The sequence below is a fragment of the Vidua chalybeata genome, chromosome 10 (assembly GCF_026979565.1).
Source record: "Vidua chalybeata isolate OUT-0048 chromosome 10, bVidCha1 merged haplotype, whole genome shotgun sequence".
NCBI classification, from domain to species: Eukaryota; Metazoa; Chordata; class Aves; order Passeriformes; family Viduidae; genus Vidua; species Vidua chalybeata.
In genome coordinates, this window is record NC_071539.1 from 17603766 (window position 1) to 17624112 (window position 20347).

At 46.4% G+C, this 20347-nt stretch overlaps 1 protein-coding gene across 1 annotated transcript in view; it reads right to left on the reverse strand.

The window, feature by feature from the left end:
- Positions 1-1250: 1250 nt before the first annotated feature.
- SGPP2 (sphingosine-1-phosphate phosphatase 2) overlaps positions 1251-20347 on the reverse strand; it is a 32488-nt gene continuing 13391 nt past the window's right edge. Inside the window, exons 2-5 of the mRNA XM_053952330.1 lie at positions 19441-19599; positions 9945-10124; positions 7677-7766; positions 1251-2137 (exon numbers count right to left, since the gene is read on the reverse strand). Coding sequence (XP_053808305.1) covers positions 1595-2137; positions 7677-7766; positions 9945-10124; positions 19441-19599 — 972 coding nt within the window. The 3' untranslated portion in view covers positions 1251-1594. The remainder of the gene's footprint in view (positions 2138-7676; positions 7767-9944; positions 10125-19440; positions 19600-20347) is intronic.

Consider the following 20347-nt stretch of genomic DNA (forward strand, 5'->3'; position numbering starts at 1 on the left):
CCTGGTCTGGCAGTGCCATCAGAAGACACTATGAGCTCTGCCCAATTTTGATTTTGGCTGGTCACATCTCCCCCCACCCCACCAGCCAGTTTTTCCCTGATGCCCCAAACCTGAGCCCTGCCTTGGCTTGCTCTGCTGCTTCAGGAGCAGCCCCACAGCCAGACAGGCAGAGGCACAGTCCTGCTCCCCAACAACCCCAACCCCACAGCAAAACAGCCATTGCTGCTGCTCTGGCAGTGATTTTGGCTGTGTGCTTGTCATATTTAGTTGCCTGGGTGAAGGGTGTCTAATTATGGGACACGGTGGGGTCACAGTGGGGTCAGTGATTTCTAACCCAAAGTTATCTGTGCACAGCAATTCCCATGACTCCTCCAAGTCAGATATTTTAGGCCAGTTGTTTTGTGTTTCTGTGGCAAGGGCATGTGAAGGGGCAGGGGGGTGGCTACAAGGGTGACTTCTCTCAGAAGGTGCCAGAAGCTTCCCCTGTGTCCAACAGAACCGATGCCAGCTGGCTTCCAGACAGATCCAAGGCTGAACCCATCAGTGACAGTAGCAGCACCTCTGGGGTAACAGAGTTAAGAAGGGAGGAAAAACTTGCACAGGTGCAGGCAGACAGAGGAGCGAAGATATGGGAGAGAAACAACTCTGCAGACACCAAGATCACAGAAGGAAGAGGAAGAAGAAGAAGAAGAGGAAGAGGAAGAGGAAGAGGAAGAGGAAGAGGAAGAGGAAGAGGAAGAGGAAGAGGAAGAGGAAGAGGAAGAGGAAGAGGAAGAGGAAGAGGAGCTCTGGGTGCCAGAGCAGAGACTCCCCTGCAGCCCATGGTGAGGCAGCTGTGCCCTTGCAGCCCATGAAGGTCCATGGGGAGCAGAGATCCACCTGCAATCAGTGGATGACTCCACATTGGAGCAGGGTGATGCCCTGAGAAGGGTTTGAAGACCACCACTGAAACAGGATCCTGGCAGGACTTCTGATCCGTCAGGGGACCCTTGCTGGATGGAGAAGTGCACCCCATGGAAAAATTCATATTGGAGACGTTTTGGAGAGCTGTCTTCTGTGGGAAGGACCCCATGCTGGAGCAGGGGAGGAGTGTGAGGGGTTCGACCCCTGAGGAGGAAGGAGCAGCAGCAGCAACCTGTGATGAACTGACTGTAACCTCCATTCCCATCCTCCTGTGATGGTGGGCAGGAGGAGCTAGAGACTTCAGGAGGGAAGTTGAGCCTAGAAAGAAGGGAGGGGTAGGTGGAAGGTGGTTGTAATGTTTGGTTTTATTTCTTGTTATTCTATTCTGATTAGTTTGATAATAAATTAAACCTATTTCCCCAAGTCGAGTCTGTTTTGCCTGTGACAGTAAAACTGCTGAGTGATCTCTCCCTGCCCTTGTCTTGAGCCGTGATCCTGTCATTATATTTTCTCTCCCTGGAGAGAGAGGAGTGATAGAGCAGCTTTGGTGAGCCCCTGGCATCCAGCCAGAGCCAAACCCACCATGCCAGTGCAGAAAGGCACAAAACACTTTTTGGTCAAGTCACCAGCCTGCACTGTCGCGTCCCCGAAGCGGTGGCGCCGCAGGTGGCTCGGTGAGGAGGAGCTGTGCTCACATCAGTCCCAGCAGCTCGTGCAGCAGCGGCACGATCACCGTGGCCGTGAAGCCAACGGAGGAGTACGTCACAAACTTGTAGGGCACCTCAACTTCCAGGCGTCTCCGGGCTTCCAGGTCACCGACGGGGAACTTGTACCGATAGCCCAGCATGCCAAGGACCGCGCTCTTCATGACCCAGCGTGTCAGCAGGACAACCAAGATCCCCACGAAGAACCTGGCTAGCACAAACACCATTGTACTGGTGATCAGAGGAGGTCCAGCCTGAACGTTTTTGCCGGTGTAGGCTGAAGCAGCGTACTGGTTGTTTAACCAAAATCCCACAGTTGCTCCAGCTGCTGCTCCTAAGATCGTAGTGGTGTCTCCCCTGGTAGGGCTGTAATAGTCTAGTTTGGGGTAGTTGTAACATAAGACAAGAGGCACAACTATGGAAAACAATGGGCAGAAGGGGCTGGTTAACAGCAAGTGATCTATTGTGTCCCACGCAGGATACAAGAGCACGAGCAGCACAGCCGAAATCAGTGCTCCTCCGATCACATCCTGTAAAGAAATCACATTTAAGAGGCTTTGTGAGACCTGGAAGGTAAACCAGGTATTTGGGCAATGATAAAAGACCAGTATCTGCATTGGTGGGGCCCAACAGTGGAGGAACACCCTGAATCCAGTGATGGCATTATCCACGTGCAGGGAAAACCTGAAGCATGTGCTAAACAAAACATGACAATCCACAATTTAGCTTATACATATGTATATGTCTGTGGACACACATCCTCCTCACCTGCTCTCATGATTCGAGGACATTCTCCACCTACGACCTCGGAAAAGGCACATGCACAACTCCGTCTCAGGGATGACGTTGCAGTGAGCTGCCTTCACACAAACCCTTTCCCTCCTGTAGCCTACAAGCAATTTCATCACATCACTGTGCCTTATCCCTTGCTTGTTTTACATAAAGGGGGAGATGCTGTCCTTTGTCAGAGACAGGCTCCCATCCCACAAACACAAGCTCCAGGGATGGAAAGTGCAGAGCTGTGGGACGTGGTGTGTGTGCCATGGTTTCTGCCAGCAGTGGGAAGGAGGCACCTCCAGGCAGGGATACAGCAAGGAGAAATTTGTTGCCCAAGTCTCTGAAATCTGGCTTTCAGTACACTGCCTGAAGCAAGCATATAGTTAAACCCTAATTTATTAACAGAGGCAAATAAGGTGTTTTGAGAACTTGATTGTTGTCAGCCACAAAGCTGAGACAGGAGGTAGCCCCTAACAAAAGCTCTCTGTATGGGAGCAGCCAGGTAAAAAGCAATAAAATAAGTTTCCCTGTGCCACCCTTCTAGTGTCATGTAGAGGCAGCAGTGTTAGTACAGCCACAAAAAGCTCTGCAAAAGCTGAAGTTAGCCACAGACAGAAATGTCCTCTTCTAAGATTGTATCTTTTTCACGAGCCATGACAGCTGATTACTACCATGCTTGGTCACAGTCTGAAAATTATTTATGTGAGCTTCACTTCGAGTTAGGCAGGAATGAGGGGACTTTCTCACAACAGAAATATTTAATGATATTCTGGTAAATGCATTACTCCTGTATGGCTGAACTTCAGCCGTTTACAACTTCCATTAGATTCACAGCACATTTAGTTTTAAACAACTCCTACAGCCATTTTGCATATCCCTAATACAAATTTCCATTTATTCTCTCATCCAAAACATGAGGCTAGCCATGGAAATACACAAACTTGATCACAGATATCTAGTATGTGAAATACCATTATATTATATACCTTTACTTCACAGTAAATCACGTTTTGATGTCGACTCTTACACATACAGCATGGTTTGGCCCAACACTAAGCAACTGCCTCAACACAAAAGAGCTGGGGGCTGCTCCCAGCACTGATGCTCAGAAATCCCATCCCCACTCTGTACATCAATTTCCCACACACATGCTTGTCCACCTCATGTTAGAAGAAAAAGTCCTCAATACCCCTCTGTGGGTGATCAAGGAGCAAAACTCAAAAGCTGTTCACATGCTTTTCTGTTCAGTTAAGGAAATGTAACCAAACATTAACATTTCCTCACAAAAACTTTGCTCAGATTTACCCAGCTGACTCCAGCAGTTCCCAACCCAGTTGCAAACAGTCCCTATTTACAAACCTGATTAAAGTTTTCTGAATTTTGTTATCCTCCCATTCAGCCCCAGTACAGTAACATGGCTCTTGGAAGTTTCAAGCAGGACCCAGGCAATCAGCTCTGCCCCTGACCAGTGGCATTGTACCAGTGGTCTCCAAACTGGGTGCACAAAGCAACCCATGGGGCTGGGGGGAGAACATGCTTTTTGCACTGCTCATAAGTAAAATAAAATGTGCATTTTTATGAAGTAATGCTTATTTCATCGTTATATTTGTTAATTTTGTGTGGTTTATAATGCATGTATCAGTACAGTAGTACCTACATGCAATTTGTAAGTATATATATAAATATATATGTATCAGTACAGTACATGTATACAATTTGTAAGTATATATATATATATATATAGAGAGAGAGAGAGAGAGAGAGAGAGAGAGGAGGCCAGTGGTTTATTCTGTTTTTCCCCCCATCCACCAATATCCAGGCTTCTCATTTTGAGACTCCTCACTAGAAGCTGCTGGAGAGCTCAGGACATGCCGTGGCTGTCTGTGGTGGTCCCTTCGGTCCTGGTGTGCACGGGCAGGTTTGATTTTTTGAACACCCAGAAGAGGTGGGCAAGATCCAGAGCAACACTTACATTTAGCAATGCAGAACTAATGATGCCTCCCCTTGCCTGTTAAACTAAGGACAAGATGGGAAGAGGAGGGATGCTCTGATTTCTGTGAGAACAACTGCTTTGCGGATTCTCCCTGCTGTGCCCCCCGGAGCAGGACCTGAGTTTTTCCCGGGAGTGGAGCTGCTGTTAGCACGCCCAGGAAGCACATTCCTGCCTGTCTGCCCGTGTAAACAGATTAGCCTCTCGCCAAGCCCGCAATTATAAAGGAATTTTTAAATAAGGGCAGGCAGGGATTTTGCTCAAGGTGCAGTACTACCTGCAGAATTTAAAACCTCCAGTTGCTGGGAGGTTCATCCATCCTGCTGGGATGCTCCAGCTCCCTCGGCACAGACAAGTCCTCCCCAGGTTCCATCTACCTCCCCTGAAGCCCCTCTATGGCCATGCAGCTCAGCCCTGCTCCCACACAGCCCCAAACATCTGCCCTGCTTCCCTGGTATTGCCAATCCAAGCATAAAGAGCACTTTTCCTGTTCTGTCTGGTACACGGTCACTTACTGCCTGAGCTCCCTTATACTCATTTAGTGTGAGACACTACTCACTCTCCTAAACTCCACTCCTAAGGACTGTACTGCACAGTGTGTGGAGTACTGTGACTATGTTGGGTGTTCATCAGCTTTAAAATATCTAAGAGAATTTCAGGATTAATGGTAGTATGAAAAAACCTGAAATACAGCCCAGCAAAGGGGCAGGGTGGGAGCTTCAGAACACACATCCCCACCCCCCTGTGGGAAGCATAATCAGAAATAAATGCATCAACACTAAATGGGTATATCTCAGGGGGAAAAACCCTTCAGGATTTCTTGGTTATAAAAAGTGACCATGCTGCTTAGCACAGGACATTATTGCTTGTAACTCAGGGCAGTGGCAGTGCCAGCGAGGTTCTCCCCACATCAGCTGTGGCTCTGGAGGGAATGGCTTCAGCAGATATGAGACAGGAAAATTTTTCACTGCATTGAGGCAGGGATGAAAAATTGGGCCAGTGTTTTAAGAGGGAAAGCAAAGTAATATTTTCTAGAATACAACTCTCTGGAGAAAAAGGGCATACAACAACAATTATCACTCATATCATCTCCAGTTGCTTCTTGTTTCTCAAAAATAACCCCTAAAAACTTACAGAGTCACTGCTTCAAAGTGTGAAAGTGTGTCCAAATTTTTTTTTTTTTTTTTTTTTTTTTACTTTGCCTTTTCCAGGTAACTCCAGATTACCTCTTTACCAGGTCCTCGGACTCCATCATTTAAGACCTACAAGACTGCATTTCCCCTGTTTTTGCACACACACAGGACACTCTGATGTTGAGGTGATGGGGATGGGTGGTTGTAACTCAATTACCCATCAGCAGAGTGAGTGCATTGCTGCCACCCCATTCTCTGGCTGGGTGATGCTCTCCTGGTAACAGCCCTTGCCATGGGTGTTTGTTCCCTTTTCCCTGAGCATAGCATTCATTCTGGTACAGCTGGAAGGATGCAGACAGCTCCCATACCAGCTGACTGCCTCTCCAGGAGGTCTTTGATGGTAATAACTCTTCTAATGACATCACTGTGCTTTCTGATACCCCTCCTCATTCAAAAACAAGGCCAGCAGTGCTAAAATACAAACAGATTTGTAGGGCTGAGACTACAGAAGATGAGATTTTGCACTGATGAGGAGCTGCAGGAAAGCACGATGCAACTGCCCTTGTCACTCCTCCTCTGGTTCCTCAAACAGGAAAAATTCAGTTACACCAAGTCCATGGATATTTGTTACCCATTCCTTTGCTTTACTAAAATGCTATGACCACGTAATACATTATTACATCCTTTCTCTCCTGGCCTCAGTTAAAAAACCCAGAGGCTCTTTCAGGCGATGGCTGGGCTGGGCACTGCTGTGCCTCAGCCCAGTGATGTCAGCTCAGGGCAGGAGCTGTCCCACCAAGGTCAGACACAGCTCTGACCTGCACTTCTTCCCCAAAGAGCCATCACTGCAGGTGGCACAGCAGAGCCAGTCAGTGGTGACAGGCTGCTGCTGAGACAGAGGTTGCATGTGGAAACTGTGACCACTGGGCCTTTCCCAGCTCCATCCCCACCCTGGCACACACCAGATAAAAACCCCAGCCAAGCACATTTGCCCTTTTGAAAGGCACCATTGCTCACTCTTCAGCAAAGAAGCTTTTTCTAAAAATTTTATTTTACAGCCCTTTTCTATCATGTCAAAAGCACAAAGGACTTTTTCTTCTTTACCCTAAAATCCATCTAAATTTAGAGGGGTCTTTCATTATGATGGGCTAGCAAGAGAAGTATGCAAAGAATTTTTACTGATTGACTTAAGGTCAGTAGCCCAGAAAGGGTGGCTGCAGCCTCGATGTAAGATATTGTTTTGATCCACTGGGCCTGAAAGGGAAGGTCAAGCTATATTTTATAGCTAACCTTAATCTCATGAGGGCTCCCTTTCTTACAGCCATCAAGTCTCATTACAAACATAATCATTACTTAGTAAAAAAGATTCAATTATTTATGCATATGCAACCAACAGCGCATATCAAACTCCTGTGAGGAAATAGCCCAAAGTTTTTATCCATATTTGGGAAGCTGGACCGCCCCTCTGTCCAAAGTATATAACAGATCAATAAAGTTTCATCTTGTCAGGAATGAACCAGCTATCACAGGCACACTGAAATTAGTTCCTAAAGCAGCGCTGATGTCTCTAAGCAACTGTGCCCAGCAAGTCTGTCATATAAACTCACAGCTATTTTACAATTATTTTCAGACGAACTATTTGTGCATCTCAATCCCTTAAGAAGCATTTCCTTCCAGATGAAAACAAGAAACCTGTCATTTTTGAGTGCCTTGTGCCCCGCTGACAAGCTGACAAGAGCCCTGCTGTCGGCCGGGCCCCGCAGGGCAGCTCGGTGGCCACGCTTTACCCTCGTGACTCACCGAGCCGCAATTCCTCCCGGCACTCCCAGGCTGAACCAGCCCCGGCTATTTCTCGCTGAAAACAGTGATACTATTGCACAAAGGGCTGAGCTAAGGAGCAGCGTCGGTTGCCCAAGCGCATTCCTGGCAATTACAATTTCGAAACGGAGAGCTCCGATGGAGAAGCCACGCTGAGCTCAGCGGCTCGGCCCAGGCGCGCCGCAGCCTCCCCGCGCTGTAAATCCCCCTGCGGACCCCATTGCAACAGCCCGGGGGCTTCCTCGCGGCTCCTCTGAGCGCCCAGCCCGAAACTCAGCGGCACAACTCGTCTGCTCCTGTGCTGCCACCTCGAAGAGCTGTCGGAAAGCAGAGCTGGAGGCACATCCTTACCAGGACTGTGTGCATCCCTGTGTAGAGCCTGCTCAGACACACCAACGTCGAAAACACGAACGCTGCTATGAGGCCGAGCTCGAATGGATACTGTGAAAAGGGAAAAAAAAAAAATTAAATACACCATTAAACCAAGCAGCTGGGCTGACATAAGGATCTTGTGCTGGGAAGAGGCTTCTGAGCTGTGCTTTCCCCAAGAGATGAATGTGACCTGAGACAAGGTCCCCCTCAATCAACACAGAACCCTGCTGGAAGGTCATTTCATTACCTGTGGTGCCTGCTTCTGCAACATCTGGTCTCACTGTGGAGACATCTGGGTAATAGATGGTATTTGCAGAATTGTTCTCTACAATATCTATCTGCAAAACCCATGTTAGTGTTAAAGAGCTTAAGGAAAAAGGCATGGCATACTGTACAAGCCATGCCTGAGGTAGCACTGCAGTCTCAGCTCAGCCAAGGGGATTGTGACAGCTGCAGAGTCTGACCAGAAGTGTGATCGATAGTCCTCGAGCAGTGGGCTGAGTGGGGAGAATCAATGTCTGGGCTGAAACCACAATCCAGCTATTAGAGCAGTGAGAACTGCTCTTCCCCGTGACACTTAAAGGTTTAATCATCTTCTTATGAAGCTATTTTTGCCTAATACCCTCTCTGAGTAGCCTAAAAACATGGAAAGAACCATTTAAATAAATCATTAAACATAAAACATTTAAAAATTAAAAAAAAAATCACATTTGGTAAAGAATAAGCTTAACATATTAGCCCTTAATCCACTCATTCAAACCCTGAAACTGAGTGGGCTGCTGGACTCTTTTCAGTCCATAAGGGAGATTTTTCTGTAAAAAATAAACCAACTCAAAATATAAATAAATGCAGTTAATTAATCCAATTTGACACAAAGTTTCCATCTTCTGCCAGAGGCTGACGGCTGACATGGGTGGCCACAGGTCAGCACAAAAATGCCTCTGTGGAAATTCTAGGCATAGCAGCTCTCTTCTGACCCTTTCCCCTGCCATACTCCAGCCTCCTGAATAGAGAGCTCAGACCCAGCTGCAGATGTCACTCCCAGTTCATAAAATACTATTTTTCCTCATTTCTCTAAGCCTTTGGAGCATTTGCAGCCACTTGACTCCTCCCTCAGCAGGCAGCCTTCGAGCCAGTCCAGATCATTAATTGATGATTAGGGCATCTTGAGAAGATAGCAGCATAATGTACTGGGAGATTTTTCTATCTTAATAGAGGCAATTAAACCATTTAATTATTTGACAGCAGCTTTATCGTTTCATGGCGGTTTCCAAGAAGCACAAGACAGCCTGTGAAGAACTGCATGTCCCTCTGGTCACTTGTGGATTGAGGAGAAGGTGATGCTGACCACGTCATCTTGGCAGCCCTGACACATGGGATGGATCTGGCTTCCAGGACTGACAAATATTCCCTCTTTTGGCTCCTTGTCCCCATGCCACTGTCAAGCTGCTCTGACCAGTTACCACACAGGGAGCAGGAGCCCTCTTGATTACATGGGTTTATCCCTTGAGAGGGCTGAGAAACATTCTTAAATACAATACAGCCAGGAAGTTATTATTGCTGGAGTACAGGAAACACAGGCTTGGATTCATTAAACAGAATGAAAATAATAATCATGGAGAAATGAGCTTCCAGGAAATAAACCTTTCAGGAAGATGATGAGGAAAAATTATGAGACTTCCCCAAGCAGTCTACAGCTCCTACAGTGAAGTTGCTGTAACTGCTCTGACAAGCAGGCTTCCCAATCATGTTGTGTGCTGTTAGCCTAACACAGGTTGGAGCCAGGGGATTTCCAGGAACGCTTTTCCTTTCATACAGAAACCACGTGACACAGAGCTCCTTTGGTTTCCCTGGGAGCCAGCATGTCCCAATGTGCAGCACTGACTTGGTGGGCATGGGCTGAACACAAGATGCTGGCAACCAGGCACCTTCCCTGCATGGCCACCCCACGTGCAAAAACACAGTGACCCCACCAAACTACAGCAGGGCAGTGCAGCCTGCCAGCAGCTCTGAGAGGAGTCCATGCATAAGAAAGGACATTTCCACTAAATTTCTTTTTGTGTCTATTATTGATCAGCTACAGGTAAGCACAGGGAAGAATACACATCTGTGAAAATAAATAAAGAACTCCTCTGGAAGTAGCAACACCTTTGGATTTGCAAGCTTTATGTGGCTTGCTGGAAGCAGACACAGGCTTTTCTTAATGTATTTTCTTTTTCTTCTTCTGTTTTGTTTTTGTACCCCTACCTTGTACTGGTTCATGGTTGCAATGAAAAAGGAGAAGGAGATGGCTGTGGCTGCCATGGCGTGGGTGGACGGCATCCCATACTCTGCATTCGTCCTCATCTCCAGCTTCACAACTGGTGGTGACAGGGGCCGAGGCCACTTCAGGATGTCCTTGGAGACCTGGCCTATGTACATCACTATCTGGGGACAGGAAAGGCCACAGGGCTGTCAGTCAGCACAGGCAATCCCCATGCAGCCCACCCAAGAACCACCTGTATTTCTGTGCTTTTTCCTGCAGAATCCACCCCTCCAAGTGGAGAATTTATCTCCTGAATTATTAAAGGGGTTTCCATTAGCTCAGCCAGCGAAGGAAGTGGCGGTTCTGCTGCACTCTGTGGTAACCTGAGCAGAAGTGGGACCAAAAGGAGGGTTGGCTGATGAGATTCAGCAATACAGGACAGTGTGAGACAGACAGCTGGCTCCTACCCTATGCCAGAGAAATTTAAGTTTCCTCCCTATCCCTTACAACCCCTCTCCCGCAAAGAAAGCAGCCATAAGAGAAAATTTTCCACCCCATCTTCAAATCACAGCCGTGTCCAGCACCAGCTCCCACTCCACCCACAGCAGCCACTGGTGCAGGAGCCCTGCTGGGCCACACCACCCCAGTGGTTATTAAATGACAGCCTCGGCATCCTCGCAGAGGCGGCAGAGGGAAAACTGGACAGGCAACATGAGCTACCAGTTCTCCTGCCTAACTCCCCAGTAAAAGGCTCTCATTCCCTGCTTGGGACACCAGCGGTTTAAGCGAGGGCTGCGTTAATTAGCTCAGCAGCACAGTACTTTTAGAGGAAATGTCACATTCTCAGGTCAGCAAGGGAAGCAGAGGCAAGGGGCAATGCTATCCAGTATCCCTGAGAGGTGCTGCCCATCCAGCCGTGCCCAGGGCATCCTTGGCTCCTTAGCAGCCTCTTCCCAAATGCAGCAGGCTCTCAGCATCCACAGTGAGGACATCTGAGAAAAGTTAACCAGGCTGTCCCTGTAGGATGTATTTGCTTTCTGTTGTAGCCCTCTTCCCTTTACATAATGGAGCCACACACAGGCAGAGGAGGCTCTTTAAAACAAAGCCAAGCAATCTTTTTTTTTTTTTTTAGTACAAAAATCAGGTTAACCGATGTCTACCATGAAAGCTCAGTTGCTGTGTGAGACAGCTTGTTCTTCTGCTTCTCATGCTTCCACCAGCAAAGGAGGGGGCTTAAAATAACATCCTTCCCTTTCTACTGGTGTTGGCCATATGCTGGAACAGCAACACGATCACCCACTGCCACATTTGTCACCAGGCACATTGCATCTCTCCCATCAGCCATTTAAAAATTGGTTTCACATTAAAATAAAGATGGCAGGATTCAGGATTCACAAGTCAGGACCAGGAAAAAGCCAGTCATTCCTTCATCCTTCCCTCTACAGCAAAGCACATGCCAGAGAGTTACAGACTTACAGCCAGCACCAGGGCCTGGAAAAGTGACTTTGCATCCTTTATCCCTCACCATATGAATCACATTACTGCTTTATTATCAGCAGCAGGTGGGACACACCTGGCCGCTCCTGTGGACACACACAGCACAGGGCAGGCAGTGAATACCCTGCCCCAGACTGTTCACAGTAAACAAAGGCTCAAGGAACAAATGTCTTTTAAAAACCTACTGTGTGATTTTATTTAGTTAATGCCTTCAGTTTCCAAATGGATGCAGGCACATGTTTGGAAGTTAATTAAATTCCAAGGTTGAAAGAAAAATCGCTCTCTCGGGCAGAACAAAAAACATTGAGGCTTCATTGAGGCTGCCATTTGTGATACCATCTGAGAGGCAAGGTAGGATGAGCCAGTTTATCAGCAGTCCTCTGTAATAATGACTTCCACTTGTGGAAGTATTATTAGCACTAGAACATAAGAGCATTGCAGAAAAGGAAATGAGTCATCTCAAAAATGAAGGCTATGCTAGGACTCCTGTGATGGTGAAAAACAGACTGAATGCTGGAGGTGGGATGGGTAAGTGAAAATATCAGGCATCCTCACAACACCCTCCCCTTCCTGGCATCCCGGATTAAATTCTGACCCTTCTACTTTTTGGAAATAAATTGTATAGACGTTAAGGAGATGTGAGATGACCTTCATAAAACATGCAGGGGACTCCAGAATGTGCCCAGACTAAGCACTGATCTCGGAAGCACCGTACCTTTGCCTTTAGCTTATTTGGGTACCGTGCACATGACTTTACACACATTATCCTGAATTATGTGGCAGAAGCAGCACTTGTGGGTGGGCTAAAACACTCCCCAGCAGCTGAACTTGCAGGCTGCCCGAGAGAATGACGGCGGGTGCGCATTGCTAAAGGCCACCCCGCACAGGCGGTGCTGTGTCACCTGCACCCCACGGGCTGCAGGAGCTGGGGCAGCTCGGCTGTGCCCGGGCTCTGTGCGGGCTGCAGGAGCACGGCTCTGCCCAGGCTCCCCACAGGCTCTTTGCTCACAGCATGGCAAAGCAAACAGAGCTTCTGCCAGAGCTGCCTGCCCCGGGCAGCGGGTGCCCTCCCTGGGACAGCCCTGTGCCACCGAGCAGGGCAGGAGTGGCACTAGTAGTGCCCGCCTTCTCTCGTGCACATCCATGTTTTCCCAATGCAATGAAAATGACTCTGAACTCTTCCGGGTTAAATCCTTGCAACAAATGTAAGCAGCAATAAAAAAACAAATGAACGGAAAAAAAACCCAACAAAAACCAAACAAAAAAAACAACAAAAAAAAAACAACAAAAACAAACAAACAAACAAAAAAAAAAACCAAAAAAAACCAAAAAAAACAAACAAACAAACAAACAAAAAAAAACCAAAAAAAACCCAAAAAAACCCCAAAAAAACCCAAAACTGTAAGCAACTTAAAGCAAGACCTTCCTCAAGCTCTGGTGCCTACCACTACAGCTGGGCTGGCCTGTGCTCAGGGCAATAGCAACACTTTACTGTAAGCCAGGACTCCAGGTGAAGGAAAGGCAAGGCTTTATTGCCACTTTGGGTGAACAGCATTACATTTTACTACACAAAGGCAAATGGCAGTTGCTATAGCAGCAAGACAGCCCTGTAGTCTTTTTCTGAGAGCTTCCTCTTAATTTGTTCTGAGTCACATATATGGTCTATCTCCAAAAATACTTCTTCATCTGAGCCTTTGCATCAGGATAAATAAGACAAACCTATCTTTGTATTTTAAAAGATTTTGCTTTAGTGAACAACTACAGAACAAAATTTGAGGCATTAGCATCCACACAGGTGTGGATAGCTATTCATTTGTTCCAACATCTGCAGGAGATCCCTCTGGGCTGAGAGGCTGCTCCCCCCCTTCTAAGCATCTGAGTGCCATGAAGCGACCTGCTTCCCTGACATTCCCATGCCTCTGGTGTGTAAGTCAACCATCTAAGAGGAGGTTTTTCTCACCTGCAGGCGTTGTCTGGCATTTGCAATGGTTTCCCCTCACATGCATAACTTCTATGACAGGCAGCAAGAGCTCTGGAAGCAGATCTGCCACCACAGTGCAGATGCACATGGAGCAGACAGACACAACTAAGCCTGCTCCCTGTGCAGAGGCGTGGCAGCACTGCCACAGAGCAATTTCCCCTGTGGAATGTTCCTATGGCAGCTGCCCAGACCCTGAGGCTGGCAGGATTGAGGAAACATGCTCAGTGCTGCAGGTGTGCTGTGTGTGGACATCCTCCTTCATCCCTGCCCTCTACAACCTCAGCACAGGGTGGACACACCTGACTCTCCCACTGGCATATGAAGGTCAGGAGGAGCAGTTCTTTTTTTATTCTGTAATATTTCAGCTAACAAAGGGGGACTAGATCATATTTGTTTTCAGCTTCTGATTTTGCAGGTGTGCTTATCTTCATTTTTGATCTGTTAAAAGGACAAGACAAAATTCTAGAGAAGACACGCTGTCAAATAGCATTGGCAATTTCTTCCCTGAGACTCACAGTGTGGCAGCCTGACTCTGAATCTGCTGGTTTAGCTCCAAAATAGAAACTCTATAACCTGGCTCTAGAAACCCTGGCCTGCAGTAGTATGACATCTTCCCAGAAAGGAAATTTACAGTTTGAAAATGATGTTACTTTGGGTTTCTTTCACAAGCACTGTGCACTGATAGGAGTGACCAAGCATATTGAAGAAAAAAAAGAAGGATGCCCTATTAATAAACATGTGCAGATTAGTCAAGCAGAAGTAAAGACTCTATGGGGTTGCTGAGGCAGGCATGACTTTGATTTACCATACAGAAATTAAGCCAAGCACCCAGCCTGCACTGTTCTATTCTCAGCATCCCCCAAGTGAAGTGACCAAATAAACACTGCAGCAGATCCTAGCTGTGACTTTGTCCCTCGAGCATCACCTGGTTCAGAGTGAAAGAGGAACAGGGCAAGGAAGAGCTTGTTCTTGTGGAGGTACTCCTCCTACCCCCCAGTCAATGCCAAGAACTAAGGCTTGGCTCCGGCAAAGCACACCATGAAAGTCACTGAGCAGCACTGTTGGCCCCTTGCCCTGGCAGCAGCCCAGGTGGAGGAAGCCCTGCAGAGCAGGGGAGCCCCAGACACTGCCAGCCTGGGCCCCTAGGCCACCCTCAGATTGTGTCCTGCACCCCCTCCCCTCCTGAAGCACCGGGCTGCTCCCCATGTGCCGACCCCAGCAGCAGGGCTGGGATCCTCCTCGAGGCACACACGCCTTGTGGGAGAGGGTAGCTGGCTCTCCTAGAGCTCCAGCACCTGCCATTTCCAGCGTGGGTATCGTTTCCCAGAAAATACACCCACCTTGTGCTGGCTGCACAGGAACTTTTCACATTTCCCAAGGGCTTGGCCAGGGTCCATGGGACATTCAAGGCTACATTCAGCTGGTGGGATGCTCAAACCCTAGGGCTGTCTTAGCCACCATGGGAACATCAAATCCAACAGGCAGGTCTCCAGCCCACCACAAGCAGCAAAGCATTCACAACACAGCACAGGGCAGCAGGGGGCTGGGGGACAGGGAAGACACAGCTTGGGCAGCTTCCTAAAAAAGTTATATATATTTAAGGAAGGAGGACTTTGTCTCAATTCAAGCTTCAGAAACACAAAACCAGAACAAGATTAGTAGAACCTCAAGCCTCCAGAGGCACAACCAGCCAACACCCTAACACATTCACTCTGTCTTTAAAAGAAGCCTTTAGACAAAATCTATAAGGTAGTTGACTGTCTTATAGTGGGCTTAGAGAAGGAAATTTGAGTCCAGGCTCCTGGTAGCAGGGAGAAGTACTGTCACGTTGATCTGGTTTGTCATCTGACATCTAAAACTGTAAACTGTTACACCTAGAAGTTCTATTGAAATACAAAAGGTTTCCAGTTGAAACTTCACCTTAAATGATTCAGAGCTTGTCTCAGTTATGAAAGCCTTATTGGCACTTTTTCTTCAAGGGTGGAGTACAGCTGCCAGCTCTTGCAAAATACCCTTTCAATCAACACTTTATCAACTTGCACACACCATTTATTTTTGTATCCTGGCATGTAGTTAGTTATGTGCCTGAATACAGTTTTACATGTTCTTGTGCAGTGCAATATTTGGAGCTTGGCTTTCAAGTGACTGTTTGTCAGCAGATCCAGGCTTGTTTCAGTGAAGTGTTGCAAATGCACTAAAACTAACAAACACACAATTGTTGAACCCAAAGTTTGCTTCCAAGTGTGTTTTCAATCACTGCACAGCAGTATCAGTGGCATCACAATTGCAGGTGAACTCCAGCTGATTAGGAAACTCCTGGTTACCCCGCGAGGGCATTCAGAGCTCATCATTGCTGAGTAACTAAGTGCTGCCAGCCTGTAGGAAACTGTTCCTCTGAAAAGCAAGATGGAAAGCTAAACTGCTATGGATTCAGACCCAGAACCTTCTCAGACTTGGGGCAGATGTCCCCAGCCAGTGCTGTTCTGGGAGCCCCGAGGGGCACACACAGCCTGGCATCACCAGACACCCAAACTCTGCCTCCCTTCAGAGGTGCCACCTACTCCTGAGTCAGCAGCTTGTCACTGGCACATGCCAAAAGTTTCCACACCTGCCCCAACAAAGTCCATGCTGGCCAGCTCTTATTTACATTGCATAAATTAAAGTTTTATAGGCCATAAAGAAGCCTGTGGAAAAAAAAACCTCAGAAAAAGAGATTTTCAGGCATGCTGAATAGCAAACTGAAACAGAAAGTATTTTTTCCAGGTCTCTGCCTTTGAGATTCCACACCAAAATAAAGATTTCAAACCTGAAGCAGTGCAAAAATTAAAAAAAAAAAAAAAACCAAACAAACAAAGCGAGCTTTCACCTCCTGAGCTGAGATGTGCAGTAAATTTAAAGTACATATGGGGACTGTGTGAAGCTGGTTTTCATCTCTGCACTTCCTGGCTGAAATTGCAAGAGTCACAGGCATCAAAGCCTTGCCTGTGCAGTTTCAAGAGTGTTTACTTCAAATTGCTGGAGAAGAGAAGCAAAGACACCAGGGGACCTTTGTTACTGACTCAGCACCTTGCTCAGAGGTTTCATACAGTTATTTCCTCCATCTGTTCACAAAGGTAAAGCTAAAGCCTGCATATATACTCTAAATCCTCAGAGGCAAGGCCCTGTGGAAGCACAACATGCTGCTGTATGCTGCCAAAGCATCTGGATACAAAAACAGTCAGCATTTCCCACAGCCTTCCACCTGAAGGGAAAAGCACAAGTGGCTGGCTCTGGGAACCTAGAGCTGGAGAAGATATTCCAGGGTTCCAAGTCCACTCTTCTGCTGCTGTTGAAATAAACTCTTTATAATTTTTCTTTCTGCCCTTCACCCTTCTAGAGCTATTTCACAACCTTTGGCTTCAACTGAAATTATTTATGACAGCCTTATGCATATTTCTTCTTGTGATTGTAGTTTTATTTTAAGAAGCTCCTTCCTTCCCATGGTTTTTACAGCTAGCCCCATTCTCTCTCCAACTTCATTTTGCTAGGGATTTATCTAAGCTTTCAGTCTCTGCTCAGAAAACAGTCTGTTCTTTAATCATCCCTGGCCCTGCTCCAATTTGAAATTATCTTTCTCAAATGGGGGTGACTGGCTCCACATAAACTATTACAGATAAGATGGCAGGAAGTCTTTGTAAACAGCGTTAATGCTGCTTTAATTTTTAAGGGAAGAAACTCCTGTGATTCATCCTGAGACACCAACGTTGTCATTTCCCACTTGCAGCAGAAAATCACAGGTTTAAGTGGGAAACAACACCAGAAGTACCACCCTCAGCACCCTCATTCTCCAGAGCCACTTCTCCTGGCCAGTGGTGTAACCATCACCCCTGCCAGCCATGTTCCCAACATCCGTGTGCTTTGTCCCAGGCTCTTGAAAAAGTCATTGCTGGTCCACTCTCTCTCCCTGCTGAAGAGCTTCACTAACAATCTCTCCTCATCCTGAGCACCCCCTTTAAAGGGGCACTACTCCCACCTTGGCCTTAAGGCTCTCCCTTTGATACCAGCTCCTCTCCCCAGATGGATAAGAGCCTTCTGCAGGACATGCCTGGGTCCTGCAATTATCCCTTCATGCTCTTCCCAGCCCTCCACTCACAGCTGTTGTCAGAGACTATCAGGCTGCCTGGATTTTTACTGTCATCTAACACAGCTCTTAGCCACACATCATCATCATCGTGCATTCAGAAGCATTTCTTCAGAAGTCCATCACCAAAAAACCTCCAATTTAGTTAAAAGCACAGCTTTGTCCCACTGACACCTTGGTGTTTCCCTTGCAGCTGAGACAAATGTCACACCCAGGACCAAGGCATCTGAGGCCAGGCTGGACAGGGCTTGGAGCAACCTGGTCTGGTGGAAGGTGCTGTCCAGAGCAGGGGGGATGGGAGCAGGTGGTTTTTAAGGTCCCTTCCAAGCCAAGCCTTTCTATGGTTTTCTGACTGTTAGACAGACCAGCACTGTGAGTGCCAGTCCCTGCTCCCAGCTGAGCATGCCACAACATTACCACATGGCCTGCACTGACATTTTTAGCCATTTCACAGTTACATATAATTAACGTTTTTAAAATACAGATTGTTGCAAGCCCATGTATTTAAAACAGTTTCCCCTTTTCAGTATAAAGTGCAGCTCCACAACTCAGTAAGTGAAAAATAATATTAATTATCATAATATTAGATGCTTGAATAATCTAATTAAGTCAGACCAGATCTGGCCAATATTCAGATGAACTCCTTGCAAGGAAAAGACAAGGCAGATCTACAGAAATGCATGTAAAGAACTCCAAAGGCTTAGTTTTTGAGCTATATGCATACCAAGAAGGCAGTGAGTACCAATTTTCATCTTCTGTGGCACATTTCCAGAAGCTGTAGGTGTACTCCTGGCCAAAACCCAGCTCTAGTTATACTGTGTCCACCTACTTCTAAATTTCATCTGCAAGTTATTTCTCGTGTTCTCATTATAAAATGTATTGACTAAGGTTACTGGCACAGAGCAACTGATGTCCAATACCAGGTGTATTTGAAGTGTACAACCCAATTCAAGTTGGTTTTATTGTTTCTTATCATATTATTTGGTCAAAAGATAAAATATTATTAGCCAGAATCAACTACATCACAGAGAAGCTTCACTGTAAAGAGATAAACTTGAATATCATATTTAAGTTTTTTACCAAGATTCGGTTTCTTAAATCAGTGTAGATTGATAGTGCCTCCAGGCTCTGCCACCTAGCAGAGGTGCTGCCTACCTCCCTTCTCTGTTCTAAAATGGTTTTTTTGGGCAGCAATATCTGATCAATACCAAGATGAGCAATGGCAGCGACAGAACAGCCAGTCCTGACCTGAAGAACCCAGTTATCTCCTGTTTTTTTTCAGTCCTACAGTGGAAATGTATTAATCTGGATACCCCAAATCCATGCTGAAGCAATGCTGAAGTCAGTTAATTTGTGAATGCTCTCTATTAATAAAAATCAATGCATTTAGCCTTCACCGACAATCTGATCTCTCCCCCCTCAAGTGGCTGCAGAAACACCCAGCTTATTCCACTGCAGCCTGGAATATCCCCTTACTATCAGGTTTATAGTGATTTCAACCAAGCCAGAACCATATGAAATTACATAGAAGAATAAGAAAAAGATTTCCTAAAATGATGAAAAGCAATCCCTGAAATACTATGATGCACTGGGAAGGAAGTGTTTTCCCAACTGTTCTGTGCAAACTGTATCAAAAGCAGCTCAGTCAGTGATTGTGCTGAAAAAAAAAGTCAGCCCAAGATGTGGCAGAGATGAAGAAACCCTGAGTCAGATGATGCCTCTCGCCTCCTCTCTCAGTATTGCAGTGCCTTTTCTGCCTAAACACGAGTTACACATGAATTGTGTTGGTGCTTCTTTAGTTTGAAGGGATTTTGTTTGTTTGAAGGGTTGTTCTTGTTCTTAAATATTCATTTGCTAGAGATACAGAATTAAAGCTTAAATTAATCATAGAAATACTTACAGACCAAACAATTATCATTCTTCTAGACACAGAGTGATCTATATTCCAGTAGGTAAATGGAAGGAAAGTGATATAAAAAATCTCTTCACCCAAAGCAGCTGAAAACTTGAACAAGTAGTAGTAGAAGTAGTTCTTCACAATATACTTCTGTGTGCAACCCTGGAAATGAGAGAATTTCATCATTTTAGTGAAATAGAAAAATATAACAAACACTGAAAATATTATAACTGCTTCAGTTCCCAGTCCTTAAACCAAAGAGTTTGTTATAAGAAGCATCAAGAAATGAAGTTCAACTTTTGTACTAGAATGAAGACTATAGTGATAGCACAGCTACATTTCCTGCAGAGCAGAAATCTATTCAGACTAACTAAGGTAGCAGTCACCTGGACAAAGACTTTCAAGAGATGGGAGCAGCCTTTCCTCCAGGGTAATCAGGTGTATTTCATAAAAGGTATTGACGTGCTAAGGGTGAAATTTCTACGTCAGTAGACAAAGCCACCATTGCTTTCTCTGGAAATGCATTTTGAGGTGAAAAGCTGTAATTACTGAACTAGTTCATTTAAAATTTGCCTCATTCTAGTCCCTGAAATTTGCTGCCAGGTGCTGCTGACAACAGCCCTCAGCACTGAGTTCTTGCACGTGCCTCCAGCCCTGTGCTCCCAGTGGCAGGATCTCACGGGATCACCCCACACTGAGGTGCCACAGCTGGAAGATTCAGCTCCTGCGTGGGACTGGGCTCAGTAACCACAGCTGCACCAGCAGATCCAGGGGAACACAAGGCTCTGAGTGGGCAGAGAAAAGAGCTGCACCTGTCACCGTCAGATTTTCACTGCAACATTCTAAGTAACAACCACAAGCTTGTCTTTTCAAGTGTTACCAGTAGATACATTGCAAACAGCGACACTTT